Source organism: Garra rufa, chromosome 15, assembly GCF_049309525.1.
Source record: "Garra rufa chromosome 15, GarRuf1.0, whole genome shotgun sequence".
In the NCBI taxonomy this organism is placed as follows: domain Eukaryota; kingdom Metazoa; phylum Chordata; class Actinopteri; order Cypriniformes; family Cyprinidae; genus Garra; species Garra rufa.
This window is the reverse complement of record NC_133375.1, coordinates 3,800,044-3,822,978: the sequence shown is the minus strand read 5'-3', so window position 1 is coordinate 3,822,978 and position 22,935 is coordinate 3,800,044. Positions and strand designations below refer to the sequence as shown.

General features: G+C 36.6%; 1 protein-coding gene across 1 annotated transcript; it reads right to left on the bottom strand.

The window, feature by feature from the left end:
• Nucleotides 1-1,244: 1,244 nt before the first annotated feature.
• Nucleotides 1,245-22,685, bottom strand: lgi3 (leucine-rich repeat LGI family, member 3). The gene is made up of 9 exons (XM_073818891.1): nucleotides 22,236-22,685; nucleotides 19,272-19,343; nucleotides 18,095-18,166; nucleotides 12,183-12,254; nucleotides 10,793-10,864; nucleotides 10,547-10,716; nucleotides 5,287-5,451; nucleotides 4,711-4,801; nucleotides 1,245-3,028 (listed from the first exon to the last, which is right to left on the bottom strand). The coding sequence occupies exons 1-9, from the start codon at nucleotides 22,445-22,447 to the stop codon at nucleotides 2,299-2,301; spliced, it is 1,656 nt and encodes a 551-aa protein (XP_073674992.1). The 5' UTR covers nucleotides 22,448-22,685; the 3' UTR covers nucleotides 1,245-2,298.
• Nucleotides 22,686-22,935: the final 250 nt, after the last annotated feature.

Here is a 22,935-nt window from a genome sequence, read left to right as displayed (position 1 = left end):
TTCTTTCATCATGTAAGCTTCTTTAATATTTTAAAAGAAGTCTCTTCTGCTCACCAAGCCTGCAGTTATTTCATCCAAAGTAGGCTACAGCAAAAACTGTAAATTTGTTAAATATTTTTACTGTTTAAAATAACTACTTTCTATTTGAATATATTAAAATGTAAGTTATTCCTGTGATTTCAAAGCTGAATTTTTAGCATCATCAGTACAGTCAGTGTATAATCCCTGTTAAAAGAAACATATGCTGGCTAGGTATGTTTTGAAGCTTGGTTGCTGGTTTGAGCTGGTTTAAGCTGGTCCTTAGCTGGTCATGAGCTGTTTTAAGCTGGTCCTTAGCTGGTCATGAGCTGTTTTAAGCTGGTCCTTAGCTGGTCATGTGCTATAAGCAACTAGCTCCTGCTCAGGACCAGCTCAAACCAGCAGCCATGCTTCAAAATATACCTAACCAGCATATGCTGGCTTTTTCCACAGGGATGTTACAAAAGCTTTTCATTTCAGACAAATGCTGATCTTTGGATCTTTCCATTCATCAAAGAATCCTGAAAAAATGTATTTAACTGTTTTAAATACTGATAATAACAACAATAGTAATAAAATGTTTCTTGAACCGCAAATCAGCATATTAGACTGATTTCTGAAGGATCACGTGACACTGAAGATCAAAGTAATGATGCTGAAAATTTAGCTTTGATCACAGGAATTAATTACATTTTAAAATATAATCAAATAGAAAGCAGCTATTTTTAAATAGTAAAAAAAAAATCTAAATGTAACCATTTTTGCTGTCCTTTGGATTAAATAAATGCAGGCATGAGTTTTTTTAAAAACAATAAAAAACCTTAATGTTCAAAAACATCTGACTGGTAGTGTAAGCTATTAGAGAAATTCACTCAAATATAATGCCCTCTATATGATATATGATAGTTGACTGTCATAACTGCATTTTTGAGGAGTTTTGACCAGAATTGCTCCACTATTACATTTATATTTGTAGATCCTACACTGCCCCCTGCAGTTTAATCTATAAGATATACACAGCGAAGATGAATGATCATATGGTATCTGATTATTTGTACCAAGGATTTCACTAAAATGAAGGCAGTAGAGGAAGCAGGAAAAGCTCTTCATCTTTGGCATGAAGGACGTGAAGTCAACTTACAAAAAGAAAGAAGGACTAGAAGGATGGACACAAGGCTAGAGACAAAATAATCATTCCAAGCAGAAAAAAAAGTTCCTGTGCAAGGTCAATAGATAATTCAACTTTATTTATTTTTTTTGACACATCATAAATTATATTTCCAACACAGTCATTTACTGCAATGCATGCTGATGACTGCAGATGCAGATGGTTTATATTTCCTACCAGTTAGTAATTAGGTGCATTGTTGTCTGAGTACAATAATTCAACATTTTCAGAGAATAATCTGCATAGAAACTCCTTAAAGCAAAGCCTTAACAGTCAAGCTCAATTGAGTAATGAAAATGAAACTTGTTATTTTGTCTTGGCAACACATAATATTCTTACAGATGTGTTCATGATACGGTGATACATGAAACAGTAGCGTATGTCTAAAAAATATAATTCACCTTTTTTATATGAAACCGCCGAACAATGTACATCATATTGGAGAAACTTCATCATTGCAATGCATATTATAAATATGTGACCCTGGACCACATAACCAGTCATAAGGTTAAATTTGACAAAACTGAGATGTATACATCATATGAAAGCTCAATAAATAAGCTTTCTATTGATGTATGGTTTGTTAGGATAGGACAATATTTGACTGAGATACATCTATTTGAAATCAGAAATCTGAGGATGCAAAAAAAATCAAAAAGACTGAGATAATCACCTTTAAAGTTGTCCAAATTAAGTTCTTAACAATGCATATTACAAATCAAAAATTACATTTTGATATGTTTACAGTAGGAATTTTACAAAAAATCTTCATGGAACATGAACTTTACTTAATTTCTTAATGATTTTTGGCATAAAAGAAAAATCAAAAATTTTGACCCATGCAATGTATTTTTGGCTATTGCTACAAATATACCCCAGCGACTTAAGACTGGTTTTGTGGTCCAGGGTCACATATGTATTTAGCTTTAAAGACCCAAAAATGGGTATCCAGTTGAAAGTTTTAACGTTTATTGAGTTTGTTGATCGCTTACACTTACAGTAACTAATGTATGAGTATTTAGCAATGACGTGTGAATGCAGATGTAGAAAAGTGTAGACATTTTGCAGTTCTTGGCATTTACGCACTTATAACCTGAAACCTCGCCAGCTGACTATTTGGCACTGAGATCCACCACTAGATGCTGGTAGGCCATAGTCTTTCCTTTAAAACTAGCTGCTAACAGAATATCCTTATTGTCAATAGAGACCAGGCTGAAGCCTCTAGGCGCGAGCATGTTGAGTTCCTGGAAGGGCTGAAATCTTTGAGTGAGTTCGTCCCACAGATAGATCCGAGAGAACGAATAATCGCTGCCCAGCAGAAGGTACTGCCTCACTCCGACGCTGAACGGATACACAGCCATCGAGCCCCGTGACGGCAGGGTTTGAATCTCTACGAAGCGTTGGTTGTCCCAGCGCAGGATCTTGGAGTCTCCTATGAAGCGCGTGAGGCAGAGATACAGCACTTTTCGCACCCAGAAGTGCTTCACCATCTGCACGTCGCCCGAATCGGTGATCTGTGAGTGGTAGGCGAATTGGCGTTGGCTGCGGTTCCACTGATACACCACCGGGGGCTGCGAGGCGCTAGAGAGTATGAGGCGAGGTTTGCCGTCCACCTCTAGGAAGTCGATGTGAGTGTCTCTGTGCCAGGGGTGGAGAGATTGGTGCGAGTAAAAGCCGTTACTGTTCCAGCGGTACAGGCTGGTAGAACCGGCTTTAGAGCTGTCGACTACAGCAAAATACCAGTCTCCTTCAATCTGGAAAGTCTCAATGAAATTGGGTTTACGGACACGGGTGGTGTCGATGTCCTGGATTTTGACGAAACGCAATGGACCTTCCTCCCATCTGACAACAACAACAGGATGTCATAATATGTGATAATGATGATATTCATATACAAAATGATATAGGGCTGGGAAAATAAATCAATGCATCATGAATCGAGAAATGATTCTGCATCGATTTGGAGATTTTCTAAATGCACCGTGATTGTCTCTTAAATTCTGAAATTGAATTCTGAGCTTAGTTTTTAACAGCAGATGGCACTGCGTGCTTTAGAAACAGCCGTACTCTGCTTGCTTCCAAATCCTTACACACACTTGAACCTAAAATAATCATCCATAAAGTTCCAAAAGGTTGAAGGGAATTACAAGGGTATTCAGAGCGCTCTTCAACGCTCTTGTGACCTCTTGTGAGATAATCGCGATGCATTCGTAAAATCTCAGAATCGATCCACGAATCGTGACTTCTTTGGATACTGAAATAATCTACCAAATAAAGGTGCATTCAGTAGTTTGGTGATAATGTTTTACATGTTAAGACATTTTAACAAAAACTAAATTTTAACAAAAGTTTTGTAAAAAAAACTTTTGTGAAGAGTCATTGGAAGGAGTTGTGAAGACTCATTATAGTTTTCTAAAAATAAAAAAATACATTTATTAGGCTGCATATGGTTTAGGTCACCCCCATAGAAGTTTATTTCCACAACAGAATTAAAAAAGGTAATTGCAACTGTTTTTTGTTTTCTCAAATTTTCAAAGTCTCAAAGTTTATATCTCATAATTCTTACTTTTTGTCTCAGAATTGCAAGTTTACACCAAGGAATAAGGCAATAAAAAAGGTAACTGGGACTTTAAATCTCACAATTCTGACATTTCAGAATTCTGACATAGTTTTTTTTTTATCTCAGAAAAGTGAAATTTAAAATCTGAAATGAAAGCAAAATATCAAAATTTAGATTTTATATCTTGCAGTTCTGACTTTTCTTATCGTACAATTCTGAGCTTGTACCTAACAAAAAACTTTTTTTTCTAGCATTTCTGACTTCTTTATCTGGAAATTCTGAGAAGTCAAGATCTCAGAACTGCTGAGGTACACAAAACTTTGTGAGTTTATATCTCACAATTTTGACTTTTCTTCTTATAGAATTGCAGGATAAAGCCAAAAAGTTGCTTTTATAAGCATAAAAACAAAAAAACAAAAAGTTGCTTTTATAAGATAAAAGCTATTGCCAGATCAGTTTAAAATGTCATAAACTTTTCTTATCAGAATTCCGAGTTATTATCTTGTAAATCTATTTTTTTTATCTTGCAATTCTGAAAGTTTTTTTCTGAGATATAAACTAAGAATTGTGAGATACAAGCTCAGAACTGTTCAATGTGAACTCGGAATTGCAAGAAAAAATGTCTGAGTTTATATCTCTCAATTCAGACTTTTCTTCTCATAATTGCAAGAAAAAGAAAGAATTGTGAGACAAAAAGTTAGAAAATAGAATCAGAATTGTGAGTTTATATCTTTCAAATTTTTTTTAAGTCAGAATTGCTAGAAAAAGAATAATAATTCTGAGAAGAATTCAGAATTGTGAGATGTAAATTCGCAATTTCGAGAAAAAAAAATTGAAATTGTGAGATAAAAAGTCGCAATTACCTTTTTTTTTTTTCAGTGGCGGAAACACAAAATATTATCAGACAATATTTGAGTGTCCACAACAAAATTCACAACTTAAAATGCTGTGCACATAGACATACTTGTAGATGTGGGATCCCCCAAAGAGCTGAGCCACAACCATGTAGAGAGTGTTGTTGATTACCACAGGTTTACAATACACAGCAGAACGAGCTGCAATGCATATACATTAGTATTAGTAACTGAATGTAATACATTTTGAACACAAAAACAAATCAATCTTGATGCACTTTGAGTATTGATTCTTAATGTTGTGTGAACTCTAATACTCCAGAGCAGTGTTTCCCAACCTCTGCAATATTCAGAGCCTTCCTTTGTAAAAACAGAACCAGGGGGACATTAGAGAACCAGTCCCATGTGTATAGAGCTTTAAAGGTGTATTTAAAAATAAACTAACTTGCAGATGATATTCATGAAACAATAATCTAATAAAGTGTACACTTTCTATCAATGAAACGTCTGAACAGATTAAATTCAGCTGTTACTGTTGTGAAACACAGGATTTGTACAATGGGTAAAAATAAGGTTGGGAAACCACTGCTTCAGACAATACCTCCATAGTTGATTTTCTATTTCTGTTTTCATTGGTGTTATTAAATCAGGTAATAAAAAGCTCTGTTTTGTAGTTTTTGACTTACATGTGATGTTGTAATGTGTCTTGAAAAGCATGTTCACATGATCCCAAATGAACACGGTGCAGATTCCAGTGTTGGGCTGAGCGAACACTACGTACTGGTCATCGTTGAACTCATATGACTCCACAGACAGAGACTGGAACGAATATGTCTCATAGATAGCAAAATCTGGATTAAAGAAACATTTCATATCAGAGTCGGTCTATACTGTGAGTTCTTTAATCCATTTAATCCACTTATTTTAAAGGGGTAATGAAATGGAGAATTAAAATGTTCTTCATATTTGCACATATGAGAGGTTACTCTCCAATAAAAACAAACATGCACGTTTCACAACTCAAAACTACCTCTACAGGTAAAATATGAATTATGTGTTTCCATACCCTTCTGAAATGCCAGGATTTGAAATAGAGAGAACTGGGACAACTAGAGTCTGGAATAAGAAGGGGATGTCCACATAGCCTACTTTTGGTAATGTATAGTACATATGCTTTACAGATTTAGAAATATTACAGATTTAAACTGGATTCCAGGCACCTCTCTCAAACGCCATGTGTTAAAGGATTTGTTTACTTCCAGAATAAAAAATTCCTGATGATTTAGTCACCCCTATGTCATCCAAGATGTTCATGCCTTTCTTTCTTCAGTCAAAAACAAAAAGGTTTTTGAGGAAAACATTTTCTATAGTGGACTTCAATGGGGATCAGTGGGTTGAAGGTCCAAATTTCAGTTTAAATGCAGCTTCAAAGGGCTCTACAGGATCCCAGCTGAGGAATCAGAGTCTTATCTAGCGAAACAATAGGTCATCTTCTAAAAAAAAAAAAAAAAAAAAAAAAACGGTGCACTAGGTCTGCAATATGCTTCCCCAGCTTTGCGCATTAAGTAGTCACGTTGGAGAGGTCATGTGCGGTTAGTTCTTCATCTGTGTACTCCGGTTAACACCTAAAATGCATACCTCGGGTCTTTGGCGACTCGGGACATCATTTACTACCAGGGCCGGATTTAGCCAGCCCCAGTAGGGGGTGCATGTAGAATATTGGGGGGGCGAGTGTGGGTGAGCTTCTCTGATTATCTATGCAAAGAAAACTATACTAACTATGCTGTCATCATATTAGTCCACCTATCCATATTTCTATCTTCTCCTTTGATCCATTTGATTTGTCTTATAGGTTTTATGTTTGATGCCCTACCCTCTGCATTTACCCGGGCTTGGGACCGGCACAAATAGCTTGTGCCCTTTTGAGGCTGCATTTATGTTTTTTTTTTTTTTTTTAATTTTTACTTTTTAAATGTGTCTGTCTATCTATCTATCTATCTATCTATCTATCTATCTATCTATCTATCTATCTATCTATACTTTAATTTTTTTGTCTTTTATTTTATTTATATATTTTTTCATTTCTTTTTTTTGTGTATTTTTTTGTCGTTTTTATTTCTTAGTTCTGTACACAGCATGGCTTATAACAATCATTAAAGCATCAGTTGTCTGCTTTTCTGTGCAAAAAGACTAACAAATGCATCCATATCTAGGCCTGTGGTTATGCCCTTCTCCTGAGCCAGAATAACTAAATTTATTTTTCTTTCATGTAGCAATAGTGCGGCGGAAGGGAATAAGAACGCGAGACAAAGTGGAGAAAGAGCTCTCGCATGATGCAGATGATATTCCAATCACAAGCTGAGGAAAGGCATTCTTATACCCGTGTAGATATTTGCAAATGGTGGAGAGGTCTACAAACTCTACATTGCCATCATCATCAGCCTTTTTAAATTCTTTTTACAGTCTTTTTGCATTTCAGTTTTCACAGACACTAGTCCATATCGCGATTTGAATTAAGTGACAGACCAACTTTTGATTTATTAATCCAAAAATCGACGAATTCCGTGGTATTCCGCGCTATAGTAAAGTCGGTTTTTATGAATGGAGTCCGCGATCCTGTCCGTGTTTTCGCTGAGGAGACATTGTAAACGCGCGATCATGTAGAGACAGAAATGACATGCCTTTGTGTAAATAAGATAAATAACATAAGGCTATTTAGTTTGTTTGTTTTATGAAATTCTGAATTTTGCATGCCTTTACGTTTGGGGGGGCAGTCACAGCATTTAGGGGGGCATTGCCCCACCTTGCCCATGCCTATGTCCGGGCCCGTTTACTACCCTCTCCCTCCTTCATTTTTTTAAGTTTGGCATCAGCTTTCTTAGTATTCCCCAATCTATTCATTATGAACAATAAAACAAGAAAAAAATATATAAAATATTAAAGAATGTCTGTTTTCTGATTAATTTTTTGTAAAAAGTGTATAGGGTCGCTAGAGACCCGAGGTGTGTAATAATGTAAGTATATTTTTCGCGCGCAAAAATATGTGAATATCTGATGACTAAATACATGCAATTCACCTTTGGTCCTTGAGGAGGCACTGTTTGATAATGACGTGATGTTTTACTCGTAATTGTCGCAGGCATAAAACGAATATCATGAAGAATATCATTAGCAAAATTTGAATTGGTTTGAATGGCTTTACTGCAGAGCAATTACTGTACGCAATAAAATATAAATGTCACTGTTATTTGATGGTGGATGTGGGGAATAAGCTGCCAGTGATTAAAATAATGATTTTGAAGTCATTGACAATGATAGTTTTGCGAATATGGTTGAGATCGCGAATATGATCCAGATGCCGAATGTACTGCGGAAGTGTGCTCGATGGTAAAATCATCTGCTCAAATCGAACCCTTCTAAGTTTCAGAAGGTAACGAAATATGCTCTATTTTATTCTTCTGTAATGGTTCTTAAAATATCAAGAGAGTTTTTGGCTATTGCAGCAGTTAGAGATCCATCCGTGCTTGATATGTCTGGGTCATATATATGTAATAATGATTGGCGAAACAGTCATGCATTTAAGGGTTAAGAAGTGCCTACGTGACCTTTCCAACATGATTATGTAATGCATGAAGTCGAGCTAGTGCAAGATGAGAATTTGTGGTTAAAAAGTATGGAAATGTTTACTTTTTTTAGAAAATGACCAATCGTTTTACTAGATACAACCCATATTCTTCGGCTGGGATTGTGTAGAGCTGTCACGATGCAGGCAGGAACACACGGACAACGACGTAAATAAAAGACGTATATTTAATAAATCCAACGGAATACAGGCAGACACAGGAACACCAGGGGAAAACATCCATATAACATTAAAGACCGACAAGAGAACTGGGAAAACACACACCTTAAATAGACAGACTAATTACAAACACAGGTGCAGACAATAAGGGAGAAACCAAAAACACTCAGAACTGCGGGGGGAAATGGGAAAAACCAACAAGAAGGTCCGGGGGTGTGACATTACCTCCCCCTCCCGGAAGGCACGTCCTCGTGCCGACAAACAGACAAAAGGAAACAGTACAAAGTCTTAGGAGGGGGCTTAGGTGGAGGACGGACTCCCGGGAGGAGGACACAAGATGGAGTCCAGGGTGGTGACGGAGGGAGGAGCCAAGGAGGTGACAGGAAGGGGCTGGAGCAGGAGGAGCCAGGTGGGACCCAGAACTCAGCCATGATGGAGTTCCAAGGTGGAGCCGATGGAGGGAGGAGCCATGGTGGAGGAGAGGCTGACGACTCCATGGGGCCGACCGACGGAGGCGGAGCAGGTGGTGGGAGAGGCCGATGCGGAGACGGAAAGCCGAAGATCTTGGGTGACACCGCGGATCCGGAGGGCCAAGGCAGAACCCAAGGCTCTGGCGACCAAGGCGGAGATGGAGATCTGGAGGTCCGCGGCGGAGCCGGAGCGACAGAGGGCCGAGGCTGTGCCCGCGGGAGGGAGGAGGTCCAACGAGCTGGTGGGACGGAGCGACGAGGCACAGCCGGAGGAGTATAGTCCAGAGGCGAAGGTGGGGCGACGACTGACCAGGGCGGAGCCGGAGGGACGATGGAGCCCGGTGGAGCTGGTGGACCGACGGGTGACAGCGGAGACGAGGGAGCAGAGAGCCGGGGTGGAGCCGCAGGGTCGGAGGGCCGAGGCGGAGTCCAGGACTCTGAGGCTGGAGGCGATGGTGAGGGATCCTCCAGCCATGACACCGATGGAGATTGGCAGACTGACTCTGGATGGCTGGGCGGAACCAGCGGAGATTCAGGCTTAGGCAGAAGAGGGAGGGTGGGAGGGAAATCCAGGCAGATGGGTATTTCCGTGAAACAGTCAATTAAGTCCCCAGAGTTGTGCTCTTGCTCACCCCCAGTGGCGGTGCAGTGGACGGGGCTCTCTACAGCCCTCTCTTGCTCCACGAAGCACTCCACCGTCGCGGATGTAATGGCCGGCTCACGCACCTGATCAGCAGTTTTGACCCCGTCGGCACTCCATACTGCTGTCTCTCCGGGCTCGGGCTTTCCGTCTACGATGGGTTCATAATCCGTCGGTCGGGGTGGCTGGCTGGGCTCTGGGTCCGGAGTGGCACTGGCGAGATGCTCCTTGGAACAGGCGGGGAACGCGGGTCTGTTTCTCGCCAGTGTCCACTCCACAAATGCGGCGAAATCCGCTCGAGGGCCATCCTCGGACGACGGCGCTCTGCACGACGCGTTGAGGCTAGCGTCATAGAACGTACAGAGCGCGTCGTCCGGGTAGCTGGTGGTGTTTGCTACAAGCTGGAACATGAATGTGTAACCCTCGAGCGGTAAATCCCCCTGCTTCAGCCGGAGGAGGATGAATTCAGGACGGAGGAAGGAATCCATGGGGGAAAACACTACGGAAACAAAAAGGCTGAAAAACTGAATGATAAACAAAACGGGGTGGAATACGCAAAAAAAAAAACTGTTTCGGTCGGTCTTTCTGTCACGATGCAGGCAGGAACACACGAACAACGACGTAAATAAAAGACGTATATTTAATAAATCCAACGGAATACAGGCAGACACAGGAACACCAGGGGAAAACATCCATATAACATTAAAGACCGACAAGAGAACTGGGAAAACACACACCTTAAATAGACAGACTAATTACAAACACAGGTGCAGACAATAAGGGAGAAACCAAAAACACTCAGAACTGCGGGGGGAAATGGGAAAAACCAACAAGAAGGTCCGGAGGTGTGACAAGAGCCTTCTGAAGCTGCACTGAAACTGCATTTTGGACCTTCAACCCATTGATCCCCATTGAAGTCTACTATATAGAGAAAAATCCTTGAATGTTTTCCTTAAAAACCTTAATTTCTTTTTGACTGAAGAAAGAAAGACATGAACAACACAACTAATCCTTTAAGAGCTGAACTAGCTTACCTGCGCTAATGCAGTTGAAGTCACGTGGTGTGAGGTCATGGATGCGGCGACCCTGGAACTCAAAAGGACTGGCGCAGTATATGGCTGGAACTGAAGTGTTGGTCTTCTCCATCCAGTCAACCAGCCACTTGATCTTACAGTCACAACGGAACGAGTTCCCTCGCAGATCTCTGCATTGGAGAAAGAGAAGCTTGTTTTAGTAAGAGTCCCTCCTCACAGGGGAATATGTGGCTGTCTGGTACATACAGGTCAGTGAGGATGTCCAGATGTTTGAAGAGATCTCTGGGAAGAACCTGCAGGTTGTTGTTAGACAGAGACCTGACATGGAGAAAAATCAAACCAGTGAGATATGACATGACCTCTTTTTCATGCTGAACTGCAGAACTCTACATTCTTCATTCTAATCTATCCAGCTTTTCTTTAACGCGGAAGTAAGCCGATGAGTGATACTTCCTGTCCTTTATCCGCTATAGGGAAATGACATAACGTGCAGTAAATGGTAAAACTGTTTGCACTACAAACCAGTGTGCTAATAATTAAGATAATACATTAAAAAAACATGGTAAGACACACCAATTTGAAATATCAAGCAGCAAAATAAGCTGTTTTATATAGCTACAAATAGTTGGACGCGGAGACTTGAAGCCAGACCCATTAAATTGACAAATGGTTGCACCCACTCTTACAGGATTAAAAAGGTGGATAAGGTACAATAAATGACATATAGAGTGTGATTTACTCTTTAAGGAAAATATTGAATAATCAAGACTGTGAAGTGGACCATATAAAAAAGTTTTTTGTTCCAAATGAATGTGAACCTGTTTTTGAACTAGATGTGTCAAAAGACAATTTTGTTGCTCAAAACTCAGATTTATCAACAGAAATTTCTTTAAAATAGCTGTTCATCCTAAAAAGCCATTGTTGAAGTTGCACAGTTTTTTGTTTTGTTTTGTTTTAATATATTATTAAGTGAGTATGGTCTTAATAAAGTTTTCTGTTGCAAGTTAAATCTAAGAATTCAGACTTTTTTTCTCGGAATTGCATCATATAAACTCGCAATTCTGACTTTTTTCTCAGAACTGTGTGATATAAACGCACAATTAAGAGTTATAAAGTCAGAATTGCTAGATATAAAGTCAGAATTGTGAGATATAAACTCACAATTGCAAGAAATAAAGTCAGAATTGCGAGTTTATATCACACAATTCTGACTTAATTTCTCAGAATTGCAAGTTTATATCATGCAATTCTGACTTTATTTCTTCTGACTTAAACTCGCAATTGTGAGTTTATATCACACAATTCTGACTTATTTCTCAGAATTGCAAGTTTACATCATGCAATTCTGACTTTATTTCTCAGAATTTGTGAGTTTGTATCTTGCAATTCTGACTTCATAACTCGCAATTGTGAGTTTATATCTCAAAGTTCTGAGAAAAAAAGTCAGAATTGCGAGTTTGTATACACCAGTTCTTCAGTGAAATAACAAGTCGCAATAACCTTTTTTTTTATTTAGTGGTGGAATCAGGCTTCCATAGATTCTTGTTTGTTGATTCATGTTTGTTTATTCAATTATTTACTGTTTTTTTTTTTTTTTTCAAAACCAGATTAATTTATAGGTAGAAGTAATACTTACAGATGTGTCAGAGACTTCAGTCCTCTGAATGTGTTCTTTGACAGAGCCTGGATGTCGTTGTTCTCAATAAATCTGTAAGGAAGTATATGGTTAAAAAAGAGAATATGGGAATCAAATGAACCATTTAAGTCATGTGAATTAGTGAATCAATTCAACCAACAACTCATTTGTCAGGCAACCACAAAATGAAATATTTGTAAATAAGATATTTGCAGGTGAAGTCATTAAAATGATTTAGGTGCTGTGTGCCATTTGAAAGAGAATTATACAAGATTAGGTCAGGGATATTAATCAAATGGCATATTCTCTCCCTCCCTATATTTATAGTAATAAACGGCAAGGATGCAAAGGCATGCTGCCTGTTCCCTGATGGATTCATGAGTCACAGCATTCAGGAAGACGATGCCTGCCTCCCTCTGCAAAACCGTGCCGCATTTGCTTTATTAAAGCTTTTAGCTTAATGACACTAAGGTTGTGGGCGTCTTCATTAACGCTAAAAGCTTTCTGCAATAGTAAGTCTTTCCCCCATCTCTTTCTTTCATCTCATTCACTCTCTTTCTGCAGTCATTGAACTGCCAATGCTTTCGTCTGAAAGACAACGCTACCTGAATCTTAAGAAGGACTCGGAAGAAACTGCATAACCTGCATGAAGATGAGAGACACAGACCTGCAAGCACAGTCTTGCTCAAAGTCATCTTTTAATACCTGGAAAATATTCCCATTCATCTCAGTGGCTTTCAAAAAAAGTATTTGATTATTTAAATTTTCCTTTTTTAATGCATTAAGTAATGCATTACAACATTATTGCATTACTTATTTACTCTTTTAAAGTAGTACGTGGGCTGGGCTTGCTTATTTAATTATATATATATATTTATATATAATATATATAAATTCAATTTTAAAGACCTTTTCACACCAATCTGAGGTTAAATTTTTTTCTCAACATGAGGACAGGAGAGCTGTCAGTGAATAAATGAGAAAAAGTAACTAGCATTACTTACTTGAAAAATTTTTACAAATTTTACAAATTTTAAAGTAATGCATTACTTCACTAGTTACTTGAAAAAAGGAATCTGATTATGTAACTTATGTTACTTTTCATCCGTTACCTCAACACTGATAAAATGTTTGGAGTTTATGGTATATGATGGTTGAAAAAAAAAAATTTAGTTAGAATGCACAAGTGCTTTTGAGCAGGAATGAATGTATTTTTTGGCACCTACCAAATGACCTTTCAGTATTCTATAAAGGAAAGTAGTCTTTTAGAAATGACCACAAACTCTTTGATGAATCAATATTATTTTGGCACATCTTCCAACAAGAGGCTTATATGTTGATTCTGCATTGTGAAATGTAAAACACAGAAAAGGGTAATCAAATTCTACAGCTGACAGTGAAAGGAAAGTAGAAAGAATGAGAGACAGATCGAAAACTAGAATAGCTTACCACAGTTCCAGAGAAAACAAAACTTGTGTTTTAGTTCACAGTTTGTTGTTGTTGGGAAAGCTACATTGGGAAAGCCGATATTAAGCCTTTTTATGATTATCGGAATCAGTCATTTTCAAAACCGATTTCACTGCAAAAAATGGCTTATATCTTATTTAGTATATTTGTCTTGGTTCTAGTCAAAATATCTAAAAAATCTTAAATTTAGATGCATTTACTAGATAAGCAAAATTACATAAGATTTTTAGTCTTGTTTCCAAGAGGGGAAAAAACTAAATTAAGTGTATTTTGCTTAAAATAAGTAAAATTATCTGCCAGTGGGGTAAAATACTCTTGTTTGAAGAATATTTTAGCCCACTGGCCGATAATTTAACTTGTTTCCCGGGGGTTAAAATAAATGCATTTTGCTGAAAACAAGACTAAATATCATATGTGATTTTGCTTATCTAGTAAATGCATCTTAATTTAAGAATTTTTAGATATTTTGACTAGAAACAAGACAAAAATACAAAGTAAGATAAGTCATGTTTTGCAGTGTTGCTGATAAAATAGATTTAAAGCATTTAAAGAAAGCATTTTTTTTTTTTGTCAGAGCCCCTGCTATTCCTAATTTTGGCATTAATTTTCATTTTTACACCACACATATATAGGTTCAAAATATCAGTTATCGGTCTACTTTATCTGTAATAATTGGTATCAGCATCAGCCCAGAAAAACACATATCGGTCGACCTTTTTTTTGACGGATAACAATTGTCAATGGCAGTGCAAATTATCCCTGACCTGTTTTAAACATTTGCTTTAAAACTTAATTCTATTTAAAGAGGTTATTGGATGCCCAGAATTACATATATATCCTATGTCATTTTGCTTATGCATCTTAATTTAAGAATTTTTTAGATATTTTGACTAGAAACAAGAAAAAAAAAAAAATACTAAGTAAGATAAGCCATGTTTTGCAGTGTTGCGATAAAAAAGATTTAAAGCATTTAAAGCAAGTTTTTATCGGAGCCTCTGGTATTCCTAATTTTGACATTAATTTTCATTTTTACACAACACATTTCACGAGTACGCCCTTACATCTAATCTGCTTGAGCATGTAGAAAGCATATTTTGGCGTGCTGTCCTGGGGGAGGGCTCCGGGCACGGAATACAGGCCGAACCCAGAGAACTCCCCCTATCCCTAGTATGGGATAAAAACAGTTCAGAAGTGGTGTTAGAAGTGTGTTGCCGATAAAATAGATTTAAAGCATTTAAAGGAAGTTTTTATCAGAGCCCCTGGTATTCCTAATTTTGACATTAATTAAAATTTTTACACCACACATATATCGGTTCAAAATATCGGTTATCGGTCTACTTTATCTGTAATAATCGGTATCAGCATCAGCCCAGAAAAACACATATTAATCAACCTTTTTTTTTTTTTTGACGGATAACAATTGTCAATGGCAGTGCAAATTATCTCTGACCTGTTTTAAACATTTGCTTTAAAATTTAATTCTATTTAAAGAGGTTATCGGATGCCCAAAATTACATATATATCCTATGTCACTTTGCTTATGTATCTTAATTTAAGAATTTTTAGATATTTTGACTAAAAACAAGACAAAAATACTAAGTAAGATAAGCCATGTTTTGCAGTGTTACCGATAAAATAGATTTAAAGCATTTAAAGAAAGTTTTTATCGGAGCCTCTGGTATTCCTAATTTTGACATTAATTTTCAGTTTTACACCACACATATATCTGTTCAAAATATCGGTTATCTGTCTACTTTATCTGTAATAATTGGTATCAGCATCAGCCCAGAAAAACACATATCGGTCGACCTTTTTTTGACGGATAACGATTGTCAATGGCAGTGCAAATTATCCCTGACCTGTTTTAAACATTTGCTTTAAAACTTAATTCTATTTAAAGAGGTTATCGGATGCCCAAAATTACATATATATCCTATGTCATTTTGCTTATGCATCTTAATTTAAGAATTTTTAGATATTTTGACTAAAAACAAGACAAAAATACTAAATAAGATAAGCCATGTTTTGCAGTGTTACTGATAAAATAGATTTAAAGCATTTAAAGACAGTTTTTATCAGAGCCTCTGGTATTCCTAATTTTGACATTAATTTAAATTTTTACACCACACATATATCGGTTCAAAATATCGGTTATCGGTCTACTTTATCTGTAATAATCGGTATCAACATCAGCCTAGAAAAACACATATCAATCAACTTTTTTTTTTTTTTTTTGACGGATAACAATTGTCAATGGCAATGCAAATTATCTCTGACCTGTTTTAAACATTTGCTTTAAAATTTAATTCTATTTAAAGAGGTTATCGGATGCCCAAAATTACATATATATATCCTATGTCACTTTGCTTATGTATCTTAATTTAAGAATTTTTAGACATTTTGACTAGAAACAAAACAAAAATACTAAGTAAGATAAGCCATGTTTTGCAGTGTTACCGATAAAATAGATTTAAAGCATTTAAAGAAAGTTTTTATCGGAGCCTCTGGTATTCCTAATTTTGACATTAATTTTCAGTTTTACACCACACATATATCTGTTCAAAATATCGGTTATCTGTCTACTTTATCTGTAATAATTGGTATCAGCATCAGCCCAGAAAAACACATATCGGTCGATTTTTGACGGATAACGATTGTCAGTGGCAGTGCAAATTATCCCTGACCTGTTTTAAACATTTGCTTTAAAACTTAATTCTATTTAAAGAGGTTATCGGATGCCCAAAATTACATATATATCCTATGTCATTTTGCTTATGCATCTTAATTTAAGAATTTTTAGATATTTTGACTAAAAACAAGACAAAAATACTAAATAAGATAAGCCATGTTTTGCAGTGTTACTGATAAAATAGATTTAAAGCATTTAAAGACAGTTTTTATCAAAGCCCCTGGTATTCCTAATTTTGACATTAATTTAAATTTTTACACCACACATATATCGGTTCAAAATATCGGTTATCGGTGTACTTTATCTGTAATAATCGGTATCAACATCAGCCTAGAAAAACACATATCGGTCGACCTTAGTTTTGATGGATAATGATTGTCAATGGCAGTGCAAATTATCCCTGACCTGTTTTAAACATTTCCTTTAAAACTTAATTCGATTTAAAGAGGTTATCGGATGCCCAGAATTACATATATATCCTATGTAATTTTGCTTATGCATCTTAATTTAAGAATTTTTAGATATTTTGACTAGAAACAAAAAAAAAAAAAAAAAAAAAAAAAAAAAATACTTAGTAAGATAAGCCATGTTTTGCAGTGTTGCGATAAAATAGATTTAAAGCATTTAAAGCAAGTTTTTATCGGAGCCTCTGGTATTCCTAATTTTGACATTAATTTTCATTTTTACACAACACATTTCACGAGTTCGCCCTTACATCTAATCTGCTTGAGCATGTAGAAAGCATATTTTGGCGTGCTGTCCTGGGGGAGGGCTCCGGGCACGGAATACAGGCCGAACCCAGAGAACTCCCCCTATCCCTAGTATGGGATAAAAACAGTTCAGAAGTGGTGTTAGAAGTGTGTTGCCGATAAAATAGATTTAAAGCATTTAAAGGAAGTTTTTATCAGAGCCCCTGGTATTCCTAATTTTGACATTAATTTAAATTTTTACACCACACATATATCGGTTCAAAATATCGGTTATCGGTCTACTTTATCTGTAATAATCGGTATCAGCATCAGCCCAGAAAAACACATATTAATCAACCTTTTTTTTTGACGGATAATGATTGTCAATGGCAGTGCAAATTATCCCTGACCTGTTTTAAACATTTGCTTTAAAACTGTATTCTATTTAAAGTGGTCATTGGATGCCCATTTTCCACAAGTTGATATAATTCTTTAGGGTCTTAATGAAAAGTCTATAACATACTGGTTAAAATTTCTCAATGGTAGTGTAAAACAACACCCTTTTTACCTTGTCAAAAACAGCTCTGTACACAGTGACTCATTTCGATGCATGTCCCTTTAAATGCCAATGAGCTCTGCTCACTCCACCCCTCTCTTCCATGGGGTGACAAGCCGTTTAAGAGACTGTAAACACTACCAACACACATTTATGTTCAAATAGCATGTAAATACGTCTGGCTTAAAATAAGCAAACACGTTCAAAACCCTAAGGAGATGCTCTGGAAGATGTGAATTTTATATTTCTTTGTACAGAAAATAAATGCTAAAAGAAACTACTTATATATTTTTAACTCATTTTCTCACTTATGTGAGCAAAAGCAGTGTCTGAAAATATCAGAATACATCACACTTAAAATGCAACATTAGACATTCTGAAACATCTCTGTCCATCTGTTGGGCAAGTGATCAATCCGCCCACCCATCAACCCACTTCACTATCTTTCAGGCCAACCATCGATTACACCATCCATCCATCCATCTATCAAGTAATGTGGAAACACACTCACAGGTACTGCAGATGTCCAAGACCAGCAAAAGCATCATCAGAAATCAAAGAGAATGTGTTTGAGTTCAATAGCCTGTGCAGAACAAAGGATAAAGACAAAGATAAGAGCTTGCACTTTCATTGAGACAAGGTTTAAACTGTCTTAGGGTCAGTACTGTACTATAGATGACAAACAGACAGCCTTTGTTAAATGTTAGCCTTCTGAAATAACACAGATGGCCAAATCAAGAGGTCCAAGTGTTACAAGCACACTGTGTACTTCACTCCTAGTCCTCAGGCATTAACATGAAAAACAAGTCCAGTTATAGAACATCTTTATGCATCTTTATTGAACTAAAAAGTTATATAATGTACAAATTGTACAATTGTAGTGTACTTCAAATCTGCAAAAATCTGTACTTGAAAATAACATATTACATATTGCACAAAGGCTTGTCAAATATTTAATTATGAAGTTGTAATGTACATATTTATGTGCAAAAGCAAAGAAAATTATGTTAACTCTGTGTCTAGTAGATTACAAAACGTTAAGAGGCTGCATTGTCTGAAAGATCCTCATGTAAATCCAGTAGAACCGCTTTTGTAGTTTATGAATCCACAATAAATTCCTGTGGTTGAAAGCTTCACACAAACAGCTTGCCTTTTGCTCTCATATATCAGACAAACTGCAAAGCACACCGTCTTTATGACATCTGACTGCTATATGCAAATTATTTCAGTGAGGAACAGAGCAATAAGTACAGATAATACTGCTGACAGTGGATTAGTGTTTGTACACAAACACCACCATCTTTTCATACAGAAATATAGTTTAAATGTTACATATTTATATCTTACACTAATATATTTTGTAATGCATTGCATATGTGATATTGCAGGATGTGTTTGATTTGTTTACTGATTCAGTGACTGAAGAACTGGCATGCTGTCATTTGAAAACAAACTTCTCTCTTGTGTCTTTCTCACACGCGCGAGGGAGGACAGAAACTCTGTTGTTGTGTGAGTGTGGGCAGTCTGTAAATGGAGGGTCTGTCACTGATACACATCACAATACACACGGCTCAGACATGCAGCTGACAAACACTACAATCCTCACACTTTTTTTTTTCAATTTCAAATACACACAGAGGCCATAATAGGAAAATGCAGAGGAGGATCATTGAGCATTTGGTACTTACAGAAACTGCAGTAGGTGCATGTGGGAAAAAGCTCCTTCAGGGATTTCTGTGAAGGCAGCATTCACCATAGTCCTGATAGAAAAGCATAACCACCATCATTATAATCATCATGATCATCACATACAACTGAAGTCAAAAGTTTGCATACACCTTGTGGAATCTGCAAAATGTTAATTATTTTTAATAATTTAATTTAATTATTAATTAAAAAGAGGGACCGTACAAAATGCATGTTATTTTTTATTTAGTGCTGGCCTGGATAAGATATTTCACATAAGATATAGTCCACAAGAGAAAATAATAGTTGAATTTATAAAGATGACCCGTTCAAAAGTTTACATACGTTTTATTTTTAAATAATTTTTTTTTTATATGTTCCACAGCTGTGTGTTTTTGTTTAGTGATAGTTGTTCATGAGTCCCTTGTTTGTCCTGAACAGTTAAACTGTTTGCTGTTCTTCAGAAAAATCTTTCAGGTCCCACAAATTCTTTGTTTTTTTCAGCATTTTGTGTATTTGAACTCTTTCCAACAATGACTGTATGATTTTGAGATCCATCTTTTCTCACTGAGGACAACTGAGGGACTCATATGCAACTCATATACTGTACAACTATTACAGAAGGTTCAAATGCTCACTGATGCTTCAGAAGGAAAAAAATTGCATTAAGAGCCAGGGGTGAAAACTTCTGAATAGAATGAAGATGTGTTCATTTTTTCTATTTTGCCAAATTTAAAAAGTTTTCACCCCCCTTAATGCATTGCTTTTCTTTCTGGAATATCAGTGAGCATTTGAACCTTCTGTAATAGTTGTACAGTATATGAGTCCCTCAGTTGTCCTCACAAGGGACTCACAAACAACTATCACTAAACAAAAATCAAAAAACAAACAAACAAAAACAGCTGTGGATCATTCAGGTAACAACACAGTATTAAAAATTAAGTGTATGATTTTCTCTTTTTATAAATTCAACTATTATTTTCTCTTGTGGACTATATGTAAATGTATTTTATGTTAAATATCTTATTCAGGTGAGTAGTAAATAAAAAATAACATGCATTTTGTAAGATCCTTCTTATTTTGTTAAAATAATTATTTTGCAATTTTGCAAATTCTGCAAGGTGTATGTAAACTTTTGACTTCAACTCATGAGTTCAGAAAAAAAATTCTCTTATTTTAGAAAACTCTATAGTTTTAGAAATGTCTCTATGGTTGTCACATTTTCTGAACACAGAGCCTCAAGTCTCTATGTAGAAAATGGTGTAGGATGTACTTGGAAACAATTTTCACTCAGAAACTGGTATTCAATTTTACAAATAAACACAAAGATTAGGCAGAGTATGTATCATGTCTTTAGACATATAGAATATGGAAATATTAGAGGTTTTGGGATTTGGGATCATTAGATGTCCAGCAGCTTAGAAGAGTAATATCATGAAATGATTATGTATTTAATATTTAATACTTACATATAATAGATTTAGGGGCTTTAACAAGTATACAACTTTGCATTATGATAATGCGCCACTTTTTACAATGTTTATATCACTTACATAGGTAAAAGTGTATTGTGAACAGTTATGCTTGGCCTTTTTCTTAAACAGTTGCTCCACACACCTGAAAGGATCTCACAATTTAATTATTAGAAAGTAGGACACAGATCTTCCTTCCCTCTTATATTCTCAGTCTGAAAATAAGGGCACTATCAGAGTGCAAACCTCTCTATATTACTCAGCTAACATTGAAATATACAGCTTGAGAAAATCAAAGGCCTTTATCAATACTTTCTTTAGAATTTGAGTCAACTCTGTTGAAAAACCTGGTTACATAAGCCTTTATACTTAATTTTGTATATAAAAACAAACAGAGAGAGGAAAAACCTTGAGACACTTGATGAAATCAGTGGTGTGTGCGGTCTGTCCCAGAGGATAATAACCGTGTATGTGGTGAGGTTTCTGTGGTTGTGTCTCTAGCAGACGTAAGCTGACTGAAAAAGAGCAGCATATAGACTTCACCACATCTTCTATTAGCTGAGTTTAGCTTTCTGTTCATGTGTCCGGTCAGTTTAAAGGACTTGTTCACCAGAATATATGAAAGAATATGACTCTATATTATGTAACATGCGCTATCTATGCATGATAGTCCTCTCAAGCCATAAATCTGATCTATGTGACAAACACACAGAAATGAATTCATTGCAGCTTTGGCAACAAATAAGATACTAATGCTGAAAGTTTAATATATAGGACAATATTTGACCCTGGACCACAAAACCAGTCATAAGTAGCACGGGTATATTTGTAGAAATAGCCAACAATATGGTCAACAATGTATGGGTCAACATTATTTTTCCTTTATGCCAAAAATCATTAGGATATTAAGTAAAGATCATGTTTCATGAAGATATCTACCGTAAATATATCAAAACAAAATTTGGATTAGTTATATGCATTGCTAAGAACTTTATTTGGACTACTTTAAAAGCGATTTTATCAATATTTAGATTTTTTTGCACCCTCAGATTTCTGATTTTCAAATAGTTGAATCTCTGCCAAATATTGTCCTATCCTAACACACCAAACATCAATGGAAAGCTTATTTATTCAAATCAAATTGACCCTTATGACTGGTTTTGTGGTCCAGGGTCACATTTATAGTCAAACTGAATTGTTTATAATGGTTTTTTTTTTAGCTTTACAGGCCAAAACTGTCATTTTATGGAAAATATAGACTGTATCAATGATTAATTCCACAATTCTCAAGAAATGGCATCATTTGACAGATGTCTCCTTCTTATAAATACTTCTAGAAAATCCATGTTATGCTGCTGCTACATGGTTCATGGGTATGTGTATGAGTGCAAAAGAATGGGAAATTATTATATTCATATTTTAACTTTCCCATAATTATGAATATAAAGAAAAAAAGACAGAAATACATGTACATGTGCTTTTTCCAGTACTCACAGGGAGATGATTCCTGGTGGGAAGCTCTTAGGAATGGCTTTGGTGTCCACGCAGAAGGCACTGTCTTTAGTACAGGAGCAGGTGTTCGAACATCGGGGGGTTTTGGGAGCTCTGCGGCCCATTGCCGTCCCAAACATACAGAAAAGTAGCACGCAAACGGACAGCCGCCAATCCGGCCATCGTAGAGTCCGTCTTGGCCTTGCTTCCACCATCTTCCACCTTCTTTTCTCCAGCTTGAGTTGTCTCAAGAAATACAGACGGCTGGATGATCCTGTTTTTTTATCAGGAAAACTGCAAGAGAAGAAGATCCAGGGCGTGAATGAGAAATGTGGGGATGTGCTCAGAAGAGACAGACACAGATAGAGTGGGCAGTGTTCCCTGGGTGCGTGTATGAGGGTGTATTTGATTTTCTCAGTGTTCTCTGCAGTCTCTCTCTCTCTCTCTCTCTCTCTCTCTCTTTCTCTCTGTAGTGCAGCTGTTAGAGCACAGACTGCAGGAGCGTAGCAGCCAGCGCTGCTCTGCACACGCTCAGCCTCAGACCAGAGTGCAGCAACGCTGACACTGAATTATTAACAATCGCATGGGCTAACACTTAAGCTGCAGTAGGGAACACAGAGAAAGTAGTGGAATGGGGAGGTTGGACCAAGATGAAGAGGCAGGGGTGATGGACCGGTCAGTGGAGGTTATACTAAATAATGTA

Bases quoted from the DNA above. Each gene is read 5' to 3' on its own strand.
- lgi3 (XM_073818891.1), bottom strand. From the start codon at position 22,447: ATGGTGGAAGCAAGGCCAAGACGGACTCTACGATGGCCGGATTGGCGG. The intron at 18,167-19,271 runs GTAAGTACCAAA...TGTTCTGCACAG, and splicing joins ATGCACCTACTGCAGTTTCT to GCTATTGAACTCAAACACAT. The intron at 12,255-18,094 runs GTGAGTGTGTTT...ACTTCCTTACAG, and splicing joins CTTGGACATCTGCAGTACCT to ATTTATTGAGAACAACGACA.